The sequence below is a fragment of the Dermacentor variabilis genome, chromosome 6 (assembly GCF_050947875.1).
Source record: "Dermacentor variabilis isolate Ectoservices chromosome 6, ASM5094787v1, whole genome shotgun sequence".
Lineage (NCBI taxonomy): Eukaryota > Metazoa > Arthropoda > Arachnida > Ixodida > Ixodidae > Dermacentor > Dermacentor variabilis.
Genome location: NC_134573.1, coordinates 111,349,090 through 111,367,316, shown reverse-complemented (window position 1 = coordinate 111,367,316; position 18,227 = coordinate 111,349,090). Strand labels below are relative to the sequence as shown.

The following is an 18,227-nucleotide window of genomic DNA, read 5'->3' as shown; positions in this document are numbered from 1 at the left end:
TGTAGGGCTTTGGACCGCTCGGCCCAGCTTTCCTTGTGGAATTCGGGGTGCATGTTTTTAGGGAGTGGATTAGTTTAGAGATGGCACCTCTGATCGTGATGAATGTCTACTTTAGTGCTTTGCATCGACTCGTAGTTGATGCTGAGATTCTGGAGGATGTTTCGCCCGGCGGCACTCTGAGCTAGCCTTTTGTATTGAGATATAAGGCGCGCTTCCACAAGTTCCTCGTGGGTATTGTGTACAACTAGGTCTAGCAATTTAGCGTTGGCTGTTCTTATAGGTAGCCCAAGAGTCTGTTCATAGGCCCTCCGGATAATTCCCTCGAAGGCTTGTACCAGCTTTATGAGGTTGGCTTCTTTCATGCCAGAGTGTCGGTTAGCAATTCATGAGATAAGTCGCATCGTCTGTTGAACGCATGCTTCTAGTTTATGAAATGTGTTGCCGTTGCGCCCGTGAGCTTGTATGAAGAAGCCGAGTACACGGATGGTGGTCACCACCGGGATCGCGCCTCCTCCGGCTCGCCCAGTGATTTCTGGGGGTGGTGCATTGTCGGATTTGCGGTTTGTAGGGGCTCTGAGTAGGAAGAGTTCTGATTTTTGCGGGGAGCAGGCGAGGCCTCTGTCGGTCACGTACTTTTCAACCGTGTCTACAGCTTGTTCTAGCGTGGTTTCTATATCTCCATCGCTACCTCTAACCACCCACAGGGTGATGTCGTCGACATACAGACTATGGTGTAGGTCTGGAATCTGATTAAGTTGTTCCTGTAATCGTATCATTGCTAAATTAAAGAGGAAGGGGGACAAGACTGATCCGTGCGGTGTGCCACGACTTCCAAGAGGGATCTTGTCCGATTGTAATTCTCCCATTAGTTCCGCTGTGCGGTGGTCGAGGAAATCTTTGATTTAGTTGTAGGTCCTCTGACCTACAGCTAGGTGCTGCAGATTCCCCAGTATAGCGTGATGCGCTACGTTATCAAAGGCATTTGTAAGGTCAAGGCCCAGGATGGCCAGGTACCATTCTTGGATATGTGGTCTAGAACTTGATGTTTAAGCTGAAGCATGACGTCTTGCGTGGAAAGTTTTGGACGAAAGCCAATTATGAATTTCGGGAACAGGTTGTTGTCCTCCACAAAATTGTGAAGGCGGTTAAGTATGACGTGCTCCATGAGCTCTCATACGCACTAGGTCAGAGAGATCGGGCGTAAGTTCTCAAGCTGTATTCGCTTACCATGTTTAGGTATGAAAATTATTTGTGCGTGCTTCCATTGCGAGGGTATAGAACCTATTTCCCAACAGCGGTCGAAGTACTCTGTTAGGGCATTTTACCTTGAGAAATAAATTAGTTCAGTTAATTTCTTGCGTCACATGAACGGCCTGGGTATGTGTGATTCGAAAATACTTTTGTCGATGCGACTTCCGACGCCGGATTTTCTGTGGCACGGGTTACTTAACGCAATCGCGTTAATATGCTCAACTTCTGAGTACCGAGTCACACGTTCAATCCCTGGTCATCCGGGTAAACCATTCTCAGAGCCAGAATGGGAACTGAACTCGAAAGCTAGCGAACGAAATTTATACGTGCGCGTGCGTGCGTGCGTGCGTGCGTGCGTGCGTGCGTGCGTGCGTGCGTGCGTGCGTGCGTGCGTGCGTGCGTGCGTGCGTGCGTGCGTGCGTGCGTGCGTGCGTGGCCACCTCGTTACTTTCTGAGTGAGGACCTTTTCCTTGTCCTTTTTTTGTATCCTCTTCCAGTTGAGTCCGAGAGATGTAAAAAAAAAGGGGGAAGAACTGCCTGATTGAAATTTCAATGCCCTGTTAAAATCACGAAACCGTCCAACAGTGTATATTTAGTTTTCAGTGTTGCCAATTATTCTTTATTCGATTTTCCCCTTTTTTTCAGTGAGACTTCAACCAATTTGAAGTTGTTGAAATTTATTTGGCTGACAAGAGAAAGAAATACATTGCTTTCTAGGCACATGAAGGCCCCTTATAACAATGTCATATAATCGGAAGGTGGCACAAGAAAAGACCAATGACCACAAACCAACCAATTGCAATAATAATAATATAGTAATAATACTTGCCATAAACAATAACAGCCAGTGCATGATTTATCTTTTTCAATGCAAACTTGGTACTTTGTAAGTTATAGTGAAACTTCTTTTTGAAAATAATCAGTGAGCTTAATATTGACACGTGTACTTCTTTATCTTTATCGGGTGACTACTTTTCGCCAGCTAACAAATGTTAAACGTTATAGCACAGATGGGCCATAATGATCATTCTTGGCGGTGCGTGATCTTCCTGCTTCAGGCTTGAAAGACGCCGAGGTTCATTATCATAGCCTCACATTATAACAGCGTGTGACTACTAGCACGCATGTGTTAAATGGGAAAATTCAGGGTAGAGCTTATGCGGAAGCTGGGTTTTAAGCCGGAACAAGAAAAAGATGGGGCCTGCTCGTTCGCGCTTCACATGCGTATGGAAAATCAATTTTCTTAATGTTACAATAATATGTTTGGGCTGATTCCCCGAAACTCTTTTTGCAGACAACCTGAAAGGCGGCAAGTTCTCAGCTGTTTATACTTCTGGAAATCGAAAATGGCCGTTGTCGACGTACGCCTCCCCAATGGCCCACTGTACCAGGATATGGACGGCGTAATACGGCTAAGCCGGAACTTCACTGTCGAAATGCTGCGCTCCGCGCTCGGCTATAAGCCGCAGCCAGACGACAAGTTCGTCGTCACGTATCCAAAGTGCGGGACAACGTGGACACAACACATTGGCTTCTTGATCTTCAACAAAGGCGTTCCCCCTTCCAGTGGCCTCGAGTTCTTCAGTAGAAGCCCCTTTATCGAGATGCTCGGTGCCGACAGTGTGCGGGACATGACACGTCCTGGAGTGATCAAGACGCACCTTCCTTACCACCTCATGCCCATGCACCCACAGGCCAAGTACCTCTACGTGTGCCGCAATCCTAAGGACGTTTGCGTGTCCTTTTTTTACCACACACGAGGTTTCACCGGATACGACTTCACCAACGGCAAGTTCGACGACTTCTTCGAGATCTTTGTGTCCGGAGAGACCGACTACGGGGACTACTTTGACCACGTCCTGGGTTGGTACGAGCATCGCAACGACCCGAACGTCCTGTTCCTGCACTACGAAGACATGAAGGCTCTGCCACGGGAGAGCGTGCTCAAGATGGCCGAGTTCTTTGACGAGGCCTACCACAAGTTGCTGCTAGACAACGAGGACATCCTCCAGAACGTAATAAAATACAGCGACGTCAAATCCATGAAGGACTATGCCTCGAGGAACTTTGCAACCTTCTTCACAAAACCAATAGAAGAGGAAGTGCCCGAGGGCCTCAAGGTCCTTCACGAGGTCTCACAAAAGAATCCATCCACTGCCAGCTTCATTCGCAAGGGTATCGTCGGAGACTGGAAAAGCCATTTCTCGCCAGAACAAAACGCAAGGCTGGAGAAAAAGATCTTGGAGCGACTATCGAATACGGACTTGGTGGACACGTGGCGAAAGCACGGTATTATGTAGTCGATTGGCAGCGCAAATAAAAAGCGTCAGGTAGCAAGTGCCTCAGAAATTGTATAGTTACTCCCATTATTCGCAATTAATTATGGTTCATTATTATTCAGTCTGATTTGATCCTAATTAGCAAGCAGTCCTTGATGTTTAGAACTTCCTTAAGCTGGGTGTATTGCAACGAACGCCTCTTCTTTTGAGGACATACCTGCTGTGTGCTCCAGAATACTTTGCCAGCTGGTTATGCTACCTATTTTTCATCCGGAACTGCAACAGCGGAACAAGTGATATGTGAATCAACCGCCGTGTAGGCTGCTTACGGGCACATGCGCCGAGAAGCATGTGCAGACATTGCCATTGTTCCTGAATTTAACAATATCTCGAGGTCTCCAAGCAGATCATTTTAGAGTGTTAGACTGGAATGTGACATAACACCGAAATTACTCTGAACGAAGACTTCGCTGGTTCCATGAACGATAGGCAGTGTTTATTGTGCTCAATAAAGTGTAAAGCGTAAATTCAATTAAAATAACGAGCGAGAGCCGTGTAGAAGTGTGTTTCAAACTTGCAATTCCGCGAATCCGACTGGGGGAAGTTTATATATGGAGTGTTTGTAAAGCATAAAAGAAAAAAATAACTGTACCCAACCATAGGCTGCCGTCACGATACAACGGCCGCAATCAGCCCCCTATTATGGCGTTTTTCACTGGTCGATTCGGAGCAGAGTTTCTTGCTCCGTGGCAACGAATCTGAATTTCACTGGTCGATCTGGAGCGGGTTCGCGCGTTCCACTGGTCGTTTCGGATCAACTCGCTCCGCGCCGTATCGCTCTCACTTGCTCCGCCGCCGAGGCGCGGATTCGGGCGGAAATAGCTCGCGTCACTTCCGTCTTCAAGCGAAATGGGTACCCGGTTGGTACGCACAACATTGTGTTGCTTCGCAAAATGGCTGCGTTCGGTGCTGCTGCAGTGCTCGCGTTTAGCGATGAGAGCGCGGACGACAGCGATTACGAAGTGACGCAGGTGCTGTACGAAGACTTCTATGCACGTTGTCTATGCACAATCCGTGCGGGCGCGACATGGAAATGACGGCCTATGCGACTGCCACGGTCAAATTACACACGGGGGACGGCGAGTTTGGTTGCCGTGGAAACGTACAGAACGGAAGTAGGGCATGGTTTTCGGAACCGGTTCGTGCGACGTGTACGCAGACTTCCTGTGCGATCTGCCGCGGAGCGTTTTTGCGCTCCGCTAGCCGATCCGGATTTGTGAAACCCGAGCGCTCCCTCGAGGATTTCGGCGGCCGCTCCAGATCGACCAGTGAAAAACGCCATTAGATATGTTCAGGCGGCCGTAACAGAGGCCAGAAATAAAATTGTGGAGACTTAGCCGCTGACATGCTAATTTTTCGCTTGATCGAGATAACCTTATTGGCTCACGTGATCTGCGCCACTTCGTTCACTGCGCGATGCACAGAGGTGACATGACCGAAAACACGGCGGCAGAAGTTGTGAAAGAACAACATTGGCAGTGGCTTAGCTCGGCTATGCAAGGATAACGTAGCGAAAACCAATGCTTGCTTAGCCTTGCTTAATCTTGATTGCAAATCCAGATTAGTCTGGTTGTATAGCCATGTTGCAGCGTTTAGCCAGTCGTTCGGCTTGCTGTTCGTCTGTTTCCTGGGCGATTCGTTTCCTCTTCATCTCGTTCCGATATCGATTCCAGGCCTCCTCCTGCTTATCAGAATTGTCGCCTCCATACTGCCGCCTCAACTGGTTGCGGCGCACGCGAGCTCTCCTTTTCAATCCTCCGACATGTTATCAGGCGTGCAACGCAGCTGGTGAAGCGAGCGGAGGGGAGTGCAACTACGAGGAACGCGATGTGACGTCGGACCAGACGGCGGCGGCGGAATACCTGTGGCTCGGTGCTACTAGTGGCGTATACGCAGTAGTAGCACCGAGAGAGAGAGAGAGAGAGAGAGAGAGAGAGAGAGGGAGAGAGAGAGAGAAGTATCCGCGGTGAAGCGCGCGTTGTGACGGCATGTACCTCCTCGGAGCACCGCCACGGCGAAATCGCAAGTTCGCGGCCAGTAAAGCTTTCGCTTTAAAAGCGTCCGAGGTGCATTGCTGGTGCACGCGACATTCGCCTATATGGTCTCGAAGAGCCTGCGCGTCGTTTCAGTAAACGCTGTCAAAACGTAAGCTGACGTGGCATCTGCCTTCATTTAATGCAGCCGAACTAACCTGTGGACTGCGTAATCGAAATGTTATCGGCCCATCCAACGAGCAATAAGTAAACGCACAAGTGGAACAATAAATTAGATGAGATTCGCAGTTTAGTCATTACTAAGTGTCTCAACCTTTCCGTGGTGACATGATGTGGCTAAAATGAAGGTACAGCTTCAGTCGTCAATTTCGCGCTTAAACGCGGCACTGTTAGAAGCATTCCAACCACTGACGTCAATGTTAGAGTATTGCCCAATATACTTCGCTATGTACTTCAGCCCCTTGCCTACAGGAGCTGCAAAAAAATATATATTCCAGCGCTCGAGCTTCCTTCACTTTCGAGGGCTCTTAACTAGCCTCGGCCATGTTTTCTTTGTGTAATTGGACACGATAACCTGTTGCAGGGTATTAAGGTTCACGTTGCCGATATGGTATTCTGCAAATGCATTGGCGAATCAAGTTTGGATATTTCTTTCTATCCTTCATTTAAACTTGGCCATTCACATTCAGCTATGTCGCGCTTTATTCGTGCGTTTATGAACTAAGTAGCGCGAAATAGTGTGCGTGGGTTTCCGTTTCTGTAAATTGTTCGTATTATAACCTGACTATGGTACGTTCATGAAATTATTATTCATTGATTTGTGAATTCTCTAAGGCCTTTTGGGGCTGATACATGACGGAACAAATACGTATGAAAACAGTGGATACATAAACCGCACATAAGGCAGTGCCTCCAGCCGCAAACGTAACAATTGTGACAGGTGTACAAAATCAATCCAAAAAATACATGTGCATGAAATAGTACATAATAGATATGTAGAGCAACGTTCCTGATGATATACAAAGTATACACTCCAAACCAAGAAGAAACCAAGGTGACGCATTAAAGAGTATTCGAACACGTTTAATGAAGGCGACTGAACTAAATCACATGACAGCGAATCCCACTCAATTTTTGTGGGGGAAAATTAGTATCTATAACAGTTCAGTCGAGCCATTATGGACGTGAATTGGGAATTGTAGCCTATACTCTTTATTTGTCGAGACGAGCGATGTCTCAAATACTGCCCTACGTCCAAATTAAAGCAGTTATTATTCATTCAGTTATTCATCGGAGAGAACTTCACCGTGATTTTTTTCTGCGCTCCGAAAGTAGAGGCAAATTAAGTTCTTTTATAATATCAGTTACTGATTCAGCAGATCGATATCTTGAAAAGATAAACCTAGTCGCCTTCCCCTGAACCATTTCAGTTCTATCAATCTGGTACTTTTCATACCGGTCCCATATGGTAGCTGCATACTCCGGCGTTGGTCGCACAAGAGATGAATATGCAGTTCATCTGACTTTTGCGGTTGAAAGTCTTAATTTTCTCCTTAACGTCCAAATCTTTCTCTACGCTGTGTTGGACATATTAAGTGCATGTGACTTCCAATACACGTTCTCAGTTATTGCGATGCCTAAATATTTAGATCTATTGACACGGGTCAAGGAATCTCTGGCCATAGTGTAATCAAAGAGGAATATATTCTTAATTCTTTCTGTCAGCATAACATATAACATGTTTTTATTTATACTTTTCATCTTCCACATGGTACACCAATTGTTCACTATATTTAATGTTGAATTTAAAGTGATATGATCTTCATGGCAGCTTATTTTAGAATAAATTAGGCAGTCATCTGCAAATACACCAATAAAATTTTTCCAGCTATCCATCCATTAGCGAATGCACGTACAGTTGTATTGGTGGAGCCCAAGTCTGCAATATAATTTATAAAAAAATTGATTTATAGAGTCTTACGTGCCAAAGCCACTGTCTGATTATGAGGCACGCCGTAGTGGGGGACTCCGGAAATTTAGACCACCTGGGTTTCTTTAACGTGCACCTAAATCTAAGTACACGGGTGTTTTCGCCCCCATTGAAATGCGGCCGCCATAGCCGGGATTCGATCCCGCGACCTCGTGCGTAGCAGCCCAACGCTATAGAGACTAAGCATCCACGGCGGGGGTATAGTTTATACATATAGCATAAAAACAGAATCGGTCCTGGCACCGAACCCTAAGAAACACGTGAAGTAACCCGCCGCAGTTGCTTAGTGGCTATGGTGTTGGGCTGCTGAGCACGAGGTCGCGAGATTAAATCCCGGCCACGGCGGCCGCATTTCGATGGGGGTGAAATAAGAAAACACCCGTGTACTTAGATTTAGGTGCACGTTAAAGAACCCCAGATGGTCACAATTTTCCGAGCCACCCCCCCCCCCTACGCGTGCCTCATAATGAGATCGTGGTTCTGGCGCGTAAAATTCCGTAATTTATCTTAATTTTTATGACCTGAAGTAACAGGTTCCCGACTTCGAATCATTTCTGCAGCGCGGAGCGCTCAAGTGCGGAAACAAAGTACAAAACCGGAGGAAGGAAGAAGGATTGCAAGGGGACAAACACGAGCGCTCGTGTTGTCCTTTTGCAATCCTTCTTCCTTCGTCCGCTTTTGTCATTTCTTTTCGCACTGCAGCAATTTTACATAATCGACTTAAACCAACTCGCTCACATCACTGTTCTCGAACCATTGACTTCAACAAATTGCATTCTGTTAGAATGAGATGAATTAATCGATAATAATACGCTCTTGTTAACGCCAAGCTCAAGCAGCTTAGACAGTAGTTCAGTGTGTGGAACCACGTCAAATGCTTTAGTCATATCAAGGCAAACAGCATCTATTTGACCTGGCTCGTGCAATGTTTCAAAGAAATCATGAAGTGATTCTATGAGTTGTGTTGCTCTTGATAAGCCTTTGTCTAAAACCTTGGCGATGTGGATTTATAATATTCGAGCTTTCGAAGCAATTAAATGAGCTTTCTTAGAGGATATGCTCTAATATTTTACAGGGTGTGCAAAGTAATTAAAATAGGTCAATAATATTCAACGCTATGTTTGCCTCCGGATTTGTGCACTGTACAACTTTCACCCCCAGCCAATCAGTTGGTAGACTGTGTTGCTCAAGCGATGCAGTGGAAATTATCAATAAATACTTGGCCAAAAATTCTGCGTAACGTCCTAGGAATTCAACTGGTATACAATAACGGTCGAAAATTTTTGGGGGGTATCAAGGTCAAGCAGAAGGGCCAATATTCCTTGTCTTGATACTGCTACATCCGGAATGATTGACATTTGGTCAACGCTTTCTGTATTGAGGTGTACATGAAAAGGCTCCCAGGGTGAAAATACGGAATGAAATTATTTGTTACATTTCTTGCCAATTTCTACAGAATATGTAACAATACAATGATCATCATCAATATATCCTATGCTATCACGCGAAGGGGCAAGATGTTGCCAAAATCGCTGCGAAGAGGCTTTCAAATTCTGTCACTAGTACTTGACCACTCATTATCAAAAGATCATTGTACTGCATTATAAGACGAAAGAAAATGTTACTTGTCCAGTTGTAGTTCATTTTTAGAAAAAATAACTCATCGACACAACCCTCGAGAACGATGCGGGTCGTCGAAACGTTTCGTTTTCGCTCGACTGCAGGCCGTCCGCGCTTTCGCGTTTCAGTATTTTCGTTATCGCGTAGTGCTGCGCCCTTTTTCTGGCTCGCGAAACTCGCACAAACTGCGAGTAGCACAGAATTTGGCGTCCATGTGATGTCACAGAATGTCCGAACGGTGCACGCCACTTGACCAAAAGCAGCTGCAGCGGCGAATCCAAAGCTCTGTCATGGCTTGGTTTCTCCATGGCCACATGTTTGCGCTTTGTGCAAGAAACCGTATCGCCGTCTGCCGGGCTCCGTTTTAGTCACCGACGGCAGCAAAGAGCGGTGATGGCGTATGCAACGTCTCCACTCCCCTGGACACGAGACAGCGCCTACGTGCTGTCGCGCGTCCTCCTTCATCGTGTGTTGTTTTATTGGGCGCCGTCTTTGTAATCATGCTTAACCAACTAGCCCACCAACACATGCTCAGTCCCCTGTTGGATTGGGGAGATTTGAATTGCGATAAAGGTATTCGGACCCTTCAGACGCAATTTTTCTCGTAAACTCAGTTCTTTCTTGACCGGAAACAAGCGCTGCGAGGTTTCTGCAATGATATTTAAACTGTCCACGTTGACTTAGATTTTGCCTCCAGTGTCCCTTTAATTCGTCCTAGAAAGAACTACTCTAACCAACAAGAAAATTGTGCTCTTAAATTAATACCGCAGCACGGCGACGTCCGCCGGCCCATCGGTTGAGCGCAGTTCCATTTCTAAATCATCTAGGATACCGACATCGTCAGAGTTCGAAAAAAAAACTCTGACATGAATAGTTTCTCTCTTCTCCATTTTTGTTTTGCGGAAAGAGTCTTACGGTAAGCAAGACAAGTTTGCCATCGGAAAGCCCTTCATGCACGGTCACTTCATAATTAGTTATCCTGCATTTTAAGAATAACAGGTCCAATAGAGACTCTGTATTTGATCCTAATCTAGTTCCTTCATTTACAACTTGTCAAGCTCAAGAAGTTTTTCACAGTCATTCGCGTCAGCTGCGCCTGGATCTAGTAAATCCCATTTGAACTTCAAAAGCAATCCACTAAACAAGCGAGCTACGCAGATCTAGCCGGAAGTTGAAATTTAAATGATGCGAAGCTTGTTAGAGTCAGCTAGGTAACAGCGGCATAGTGGATGCGACGCGCGAGGCTTCCTTGCCTGTCGCAGCTAGCTGTCTTCGTCCCGAGAACGAAGTCGATGCATGATACTTGTCGAAGAAAATTGTTTGAGAACTTCAGCACAGAAATATGCGACGCTTATATATATATATATATATATATATATATATATATATATATATATATATATATACCCGGGCTCATTTTTTAAATAGGTTAAACACAGTTTTGCTTTCTGCAGCGCAGACATAGCCGATGCCGGCCGCCCCCAAATCGCCCCTCCAACGTACGGCGGATATGTGCAGTATGACAGTGGTCTGGTCACCTGTGCTGAACTACATCAGATCTGGAAATTGTTTTCAGATTTATTCCCGAAGAAGAGTGCGACGAGGAAGTTGCAACGTCTGAAGAAGATTGAAATCCTGTGATTCTAGCCGAGGCAGTAAGGTTGCCTTGGAAAGTTGCGAGACTTTGTGTCTCAGTAACAAGCTGTGCCAGAGGATGTACACAAGAACATACTCTCTGGACAGCTTTGTTACTTCTTGCGCTTTAAGAGCACTAGTGCAAATTAGAATTATATCTTTTTTTTTCGAAATGAGAAAGGCAGCAACGTAACTGTTACGCAATTCGTATATACTGATGTACATAACTCAGGAAATTGCATTTCTCATTTTTCACTCGATGTCTGCTGTGCCCTATGCTGTTCCAGGTTCTAGTGAATATTCAGTTTAGTGAAGTTTCAGTTAGGTGAACTATTTTCACTCAAGTGAGAGACACTGTATAACTTCAAGACAGACGTATCTGTTTGCCACAAAGTTATAATTGAAAAGTTAGCCCATTTCAAAAAACACAATAGTTGTTCAAGAAGTACATTACCTTTTCAGTTATATGTATATATATATATATATATATATATATATATATATATATATATATATATATATATATATATATATATATATATATATATACATCACAGCGGAACAGACCAATTCTGGAGAACATTGGCCAAAAATGGGCGCATCCTCAGAAGAGCGTTTCCCAGGAATGGGCTGAAACAAATATAAGAACTGCAACAACATTGATGAAGCCATACTGAATATCATGTGCTATTCAATTAAGGTCTTCGTGCTTTATATATATATATATATATATATATATATATATTGCACTTTTATTAAGACGAACTCCGTGAAGTGGAATTCTTGCATATAACGAACAACACGGGCAGGTTTGTTTTGTTTTCCATAGGCTCAACGCCAAAAAAAAATCTGCTCAATATGTACGAACATACGGAATGACCGCCACCGCTAACGATTCTGGAGGCTAGGGTGCCTCCATGCGCCGCGCTTGAGCTCTGCGGCGCCCATCGCCCATGGTCAGAGGCGAAAACATGATGAGGAAACAAATACAGTTACAGTGGCGTTTCACTTTCACACGCGCAAGCATATGGGTGCTATACCGCACACGAAGCTATCGGCCCTCAGTGCGCCTAGACACCTATACTGTCCGTATCGCGGATCGCATTCAGTGCAGGGCGCGCGCAGCCGCGCCATACGCAGCAGCCGCCGGAGTAGAATGCCTCCTTGTATATGTTCGTTTACTAACTAAATTAACAAACATGGTGTCAGCGCGCACAGGCAAACATGAACATGTCCCACATGATGACCGCGGGCGCTCGCTGTCAAAACGCTGGCGGGAGGAATCGCGGCAGTAGCAGCGAGCGCAGTGACCTTTGCGCTGTCCATTGCTTCAACGCGAATTGAGCGGCAAAAACACAGCGCACGCAAAGCTACCAACCATCGGCCCACCTAAACTACGCCCCCAAAGAAGGTCGCGTTCAAGGTAAAGCCCACGCGACCGCTCGCGGCCGAAGTACGATGCGCCCCTCCCTTCCCTCCCCCGTGCCATGCGCGCGACAGAAGATGGCGCGCTCCCCTCCCCCTTTCCTTCTTTGCGCACGCGAGATTGAGCCGCCATCGTCGGCTCACTGTCGCACGCTTTCGCTCGCACACACAACGTACGGCACGCGAAGATGATGTTTTCGTGAGACGAATCAGGTACGTCCATATCGCAAACGTAACCTGCACCAACTGCCAGAGGAGGTCAACCCAGGGCGCCTCCGTCTACCTTCCTCCTTCGCAGCGCTTCGCCTCGTTTCTCCTTCCTCACTTCGCTCAACGTCACCTTGACTTTTCTCTATAGGTAGCGTTGCTTCGCCGCCCGCTGAGCGCGCTCCTTCGTACTTTCGCTTGCTCGGAGCCTGCACCGATATCCTGTGAGGCGGCTGACGCCTGCTTGAGCTCCCTATAGTGAAATTTTTCCAGCAGCATGACGGCACAGAAGGATTTTTAAGGTCATTAGGTGAGATAACGTCGTTTGTGAGTGCTCTTTCATTTGCACAGAAGCGCCAAACATCCATCACGGACTGGATGAAACCAAGCAAGACTACCACTTTAAAACAGTTTTCTATTTTGTTCAGCTAAATAAATGCTTTTTATGTCATTTTCTCCCCTTTAAGTCTATTTCATTTACCGTTTTGAAGCATGATATTTGGATGCACCTGGTCATGTTGCCAATTATTCTTCTGATATGACGAACAAATTTTCATGGTCCCTTCGAGTTCGTCTTAAAGGTAGTCTACTGTATACCTATGAACCGACAATATATGTACACGTTCAATTCATGATTTTTTTGTCTGATTACGGAGAACAGAGGTTCGCTCACTGGCAATGGTCGGCCAAAATTTCGTGCTATAGAAGCTTGAGTACCCAGTGGCACATGTACCATTTGAACGATAAACGGGTACTTGAAATGTAAGAAATCAAACAAGCCATTCGATATCGCATGCTATTTCATTCAGTTTTAGACATAATTATGCGTTCTTAGGAATGCTTACGATCCTACATTAGCTGCAGAGGTTTTACGCCAGGATTTATTAACTTATTACGCAGAACACGGCTGCACTCACTGGCACTACTTTATCAGTCAACATTCAGGGCTATATAAATTGTCTATCTGACGGGCAACATTACGTGCCTACATGCTTGCATGCACGAAACACCCCGGGCGGGTTTAGGGAAAGAAAGCTGCATGGTTGCATCGTGCATGCATCGTGCATGGTTAACACTCCTCGATGCTGTTGACGCAACGGGAATGATCCGCTTTAAAGCTGCACTTGTTCAACACCCTGGGGCAATTAGTTTTCCGCCGTCTAAAAAAGCGCGCTTCTTGGCGTTCGCGGTCCACGAACGCCGGCATAGAGTGCGATTCTTTCCGACGTCGGCAGATGGCAGGGGTAGTGCTGTGTGCAGCAGCGACTTGAATATTCACTGGCGCCTCTCTTAGGCCTCCGTAGTGTGGACGTTAACGTATCAACTTACTTTTGTGCGGTGCGGCATTCTGAACTTGCCAGTCAAGATTTTTTTTTATGGCTTGGAAGATCTTTTTTTCTAGTGGATGACCAACCGAAGCGAATTCCAAGCCATATCTTAAAGCTGTCGAATCTTTGCAGCTAAGAGTTCGTTACTATACAGGCCACCTATCGCCATCTAACGAACGTAACAGAAACCAGTCAGTATCATCCATATAACACGTCCGAGTTGGCGCGTCCCGCTTTTGGTCAAAACCAATCTCTAACTTTTCAGTATACTGTGCTGCCTCTCTAGTCGAACCAGGTTTGCTGGCGATGTTTAGCTCGCTGAGCGAACTCGGTTCGCCGGAACGAACTAGGCGTATCTTTGCGTAAACTGCGCCTTTACGGCACTGCAATGGTTTATTCTATGCGCTGTGAAGTTCCATTGTCAAATTCGCCATCTTATCAGTTCTGATTGGCTCAGAAGGCTACCACGGCTTCTCTGATTGGCTAAAAGCGTCAACATTACAGAATTCAACAATATGGCGGTATTTGAAAGTGTCGAGAATAGCGCCCCATGTTTCTGGGTCACCATTTTCTCTCGCCTCGCCACGCTGACTGCATGTTTCCTTAGCCACACCATCTTCCAGAATGACTTACAATGAAGTGCGAAGTGTTTCTAAAGGTGCAGATGAGCATAAGCCCAAGTGTTTGTAGTCCCCCTTCGTCCATCTTCCGCTACCTCTCTCTAAACTACGAACATCACCCTTTCTTGGTAAATGCAGAGAAGTTTTCTCTAACGTGTCGTAATACAAATATTTTTATTTCGTTTTCGCATGATTAACCAATGTTCTGGAATGAATGAATGATTAACCAGTGTTCTCGCTTCCTATATAGAAAACAATGACAAAATATGTCCCGCAAAACGAACATCTAGCAAAATAAACCCGCCCTTTGAACGAATTGAGTTCGTACATAGAGACACCATTGTAAGTCTTAAGTGGTATCGCGGTTCGAAAAATAACTCGCTTATAACTTCGAAACATGTAAAATCATCATCATCATCATCATCAGCCTAGTTACGCCCACTGCAGGGCAAAGGCCTCTCCCATACTTCTCCAACTACCCCGGTCATGTACTAATTGTGGCCATGTTGTCCCTGCAAACGTCTTAATGTCATCCGCCCACCTAACTTTCTGCCGCCCCCTGCTACGCATCCCTTCCCTTGGAATCCAGTCCGTAACCCTTAGTGACCATCGGTTATCTTCCCTCCTCATTACATGTCCGGCCCATGCCCATTTCTTTTTCTTGATTTCAACTAAGATGTCGTTTACCCGCGTTTGTTGCCTCACCCAATCTGCTCTTTTCTTATCCCTTAATGTCACACCCATCATTCTTCTTTCCATAGCTCGTTGCGTCGTCCTCAATTTCAGCAGAACCCTTTTCTTAAGTCTCCAGGTTTCTGCCCCATATGTGAGTACTGGTAACACACAGCTGTTATACACTTTCCTTTTGAGGGATAGTGGCATCCTGCTGTTCATGATTTGAGAATGCCTGCCAAACGCACCCCAGCCCATTCTTATTCTTCTGGTTATTTCAGTCTCATGATCCGGATCCGTGGTCACTACCTGCCCTAAGTAGATGTAGTCCCTTACCCCTTCCAGTGCTTCGCTACCTATCGTAAACTGCTGTTCTCTTCCGAGCCTGTTAAACATTACTTTAGTTTTCTGCAGATTAATTTTCAGACCCACCCTTCTGCTTTGCCTCTCCAGGTCAGTGAGCATGCATTGCAATTGGTCTCCTGAGTTACTAAGCAAGGCAATATCATCAGCGAATCGCAAGTTGCTAAGGTATTCTCCATCAACTGTTATCCCCAATTCTTCCCACTCCAGGCCTCTGAATACCTCCTGTAAACATGCTGTGAATAGCATTGGAGATATCGTATCTCCCTGTCTGACGCCTTTCTTTATAGGGATTTTGTTGCTTTCTTTGTGGAGGACTACGGTGGCTGTGGAGCCGCTATAGATATCTTCCAGTATCTTTACATATGGCTCATCTACACCCTGATTCCGTAATGCCTCCATGACTGCTGAGGTTTCGACTGAATCAAACGCTTTCTCGTAATCAATGAAAGCTATATATAAGGGTTGGTTATATTCTGCACATTTCTCTATCACTTGATTGATAGTGTGAATATGGTCTATTATTGAGTAGCCTTTACGGAATCCTGCCTGGTCCTTTGGTTGACAGAAGTCTAAGGTGTTCCTGATTCTATTTGCGATTACCTTAGTAAATACTTTGTAGGCAACGGACAGTAAGCTGATCGGTCTATAATTTTTCAAGTCTTTGGCGTCCCCTTTCTTATGGATTAGGATTATGTTAGCGTTCTTCCAAGATTCCGGTACGCTCGAGGTTATGAGGCATTGCGTATACAGGGTGGCCAGTTTCTCTAGAACAATCTGACCACCATCCTTCAACAAATCTGCTGTTACCTGATCCTCCCCAGCTGCCTTCCCCCTTTGCATAGCTCCTAAGGCTTTCTTTACTTCTTCTGGCGTTACCTGTGGGATTTCGAATTCCTCTAGGCTATTCTCTCTTCCACTATCGTCGTGGGTGCCACTGGTACTGTATAAATCTCTATAGAACTCCTCAGCCACTTGAACTATCTCATCCATATTAGTAACGATATTGCCGGCTTTGTCTCTTAACGCACACATCTGATTCTTGCCTATTTCTAGTTTCTTCTTCACTGTTTTTAGGCTTCCTCCGTTCCTGAGAGCCTGTTCAATTCTATCCATATTATAGTTCCTGATGTCCGCTGTCTTACGCTTGTTGATTAACTTAGAAAGTTCTGCCAGTTCTATTCTAGCTGTAGGGTTAGAGGCTTTCATACATTGGCGTTTCTTGATCAGATCTTTCGTCTCCTGCGATAGCTTACTGGTTTCCTGTCTAACGGAGTTACCACCGACTTCTATTGCGCACTCCTTAATGGTTCCCATGAGATAGTCGTTCATTGCTTCAACACTAAGGTCCTCTTCCTGAGCTAAAGCCGAATACCTGTTCTGTAGCTTGATCCGGAATTCCTCTAGTTTCCCTCTTACCGCTAACTCATTGATTGGCTTCTTATGTACCAGTTTCTTCCGTTCCCTCCTCAAGTCTAGGCTAATTCGAGTTCTTACCATCCTATGGTCACTGCAGCGTACCTTGCCGAGTACGTCTACATCTTGTATGATGCCAGGGTTCGCGCAGAGTATGAAGTCGATTTCATTTCTAGTCTCACCATTCGGGCTCCTCCACGTCCACTTTCGACTAACCCGCTTGCGGAAAAAGGTGTTCATTATCCGCATATTATTCTGTTCTGCAAACTCTACTAATAATTCTCCTCTGCTATTCCTAGAGCCTATGCCATATTCCCCCACTGACTTGTCTCCAGCCTGCTTCTTGCCTACCCTGGCATTGAAGTCGCCCATCAGTATAGTGTATTTTGTTTTGACTTTACCCATCGCCGATTCCACGTCTTCATAAAAGCTTTCGACTTCCTGGTCATCATGACTGCATGTAGGGGCATAGACTTGTACCACCTTCAATTTGTACCTCTTATTAAGTTTCACAACAAGACCTGCCACCCTCTCGTTAATGCTATAGAATTCCTGTATGTTACCAGCTATTTCCTTATTAATCAGGAATCCGACTCCTAGTTCTCGTCTCTCCGCTAAGCCCCGGTAACACAGTATATGCCCGCTTTTTAGCACTGTATATGCTTCTTTTGTCCTCCTAACCTCACTGAGCCCTATTATATCCCATTTACTACCCTCTAATTCCTCCAATAACACTGCTAGACTCGCCTCACTAGATAGCGTTCTAACGTTAAACGTTGCCAGGTTCAGACATGTAAAATACGGCCGCTTAATTAATTTCTAAACACCTTTTCTTGTCGTCCTTTCTCTATCTATCGTAGTTGAGTCCGAGAAATGAAAATAAAGAACTTTGATTGAAATTCCAACGCCTTCCTAAAAGCACAAAATTGACCAACAGTGGACATTTCATTTTCAATGTTGCTTATTATTCTTTATTTGGTATCTTTTTCAAGGGGACTGCAACCGATTTGAAGTCGGAGTTGAAGTTTATAATAATATCAACAATAATAATGGTAATGATAACTGCTTTAATAAATAATAACCAGCTCATGATTTGCCTTGTTGAAAACCAAAAATGGTGCTTTCTAAATTGTAGTGACACCTTTCTCTTAAAAATAATGAGTGAGCTTGATATAAATAACACGTACCTTAATGTCCGAAAAAAGGAAACAGAGAAGCAAGATTGGCCAATAGGTACTTAAAATATTTCTCTCTCTTTATATATTACTTTCTTTATTCAGAATACCCTAAAGACCCTAAAGGGTATTACATAGGGGGCATATGCAACATCGTCAGTTGTAACATGGAACAGGTGACAACAATGTAGA

The 18,227-nt window shown here is 45.2% G+C and overlaps 1 protein-coding gene across 1 annotated transcript; it reads left to right on the top strand.

Annotated features, from left to right (window-relative positions):
- The first annotated feature begins 2,546 nt into the window (after positions 1–2,546).
- LOC142584320 (sulfotransferase 1E1-like) lies at positions 2,547–3,576 on the top strand. The gene has a single exon (XM_075694470.1). It carries the CDS (start codon positions 2,598–2,600, stop codon positions 3,549–3,551), a length of 954 nt encoding a protein of 317 aa, XP_075550585.1. The 5' UTR covers positions 2,547–2,597; the 3' UTR covers positions 3,552–3,576.
- Positions 3,577–18,227: the final 14,651 nt, after the last annotated feature.

Excerpts from the sequence above, each read along its gene's own strand:
- LOC142584320 (XM_075694470.1), top strand. The coding sequence starts at position 2,598 with ATGGCCGTTGTCGACGTACGCCTCCCCAATGGCCCACTGTACCAGGAT.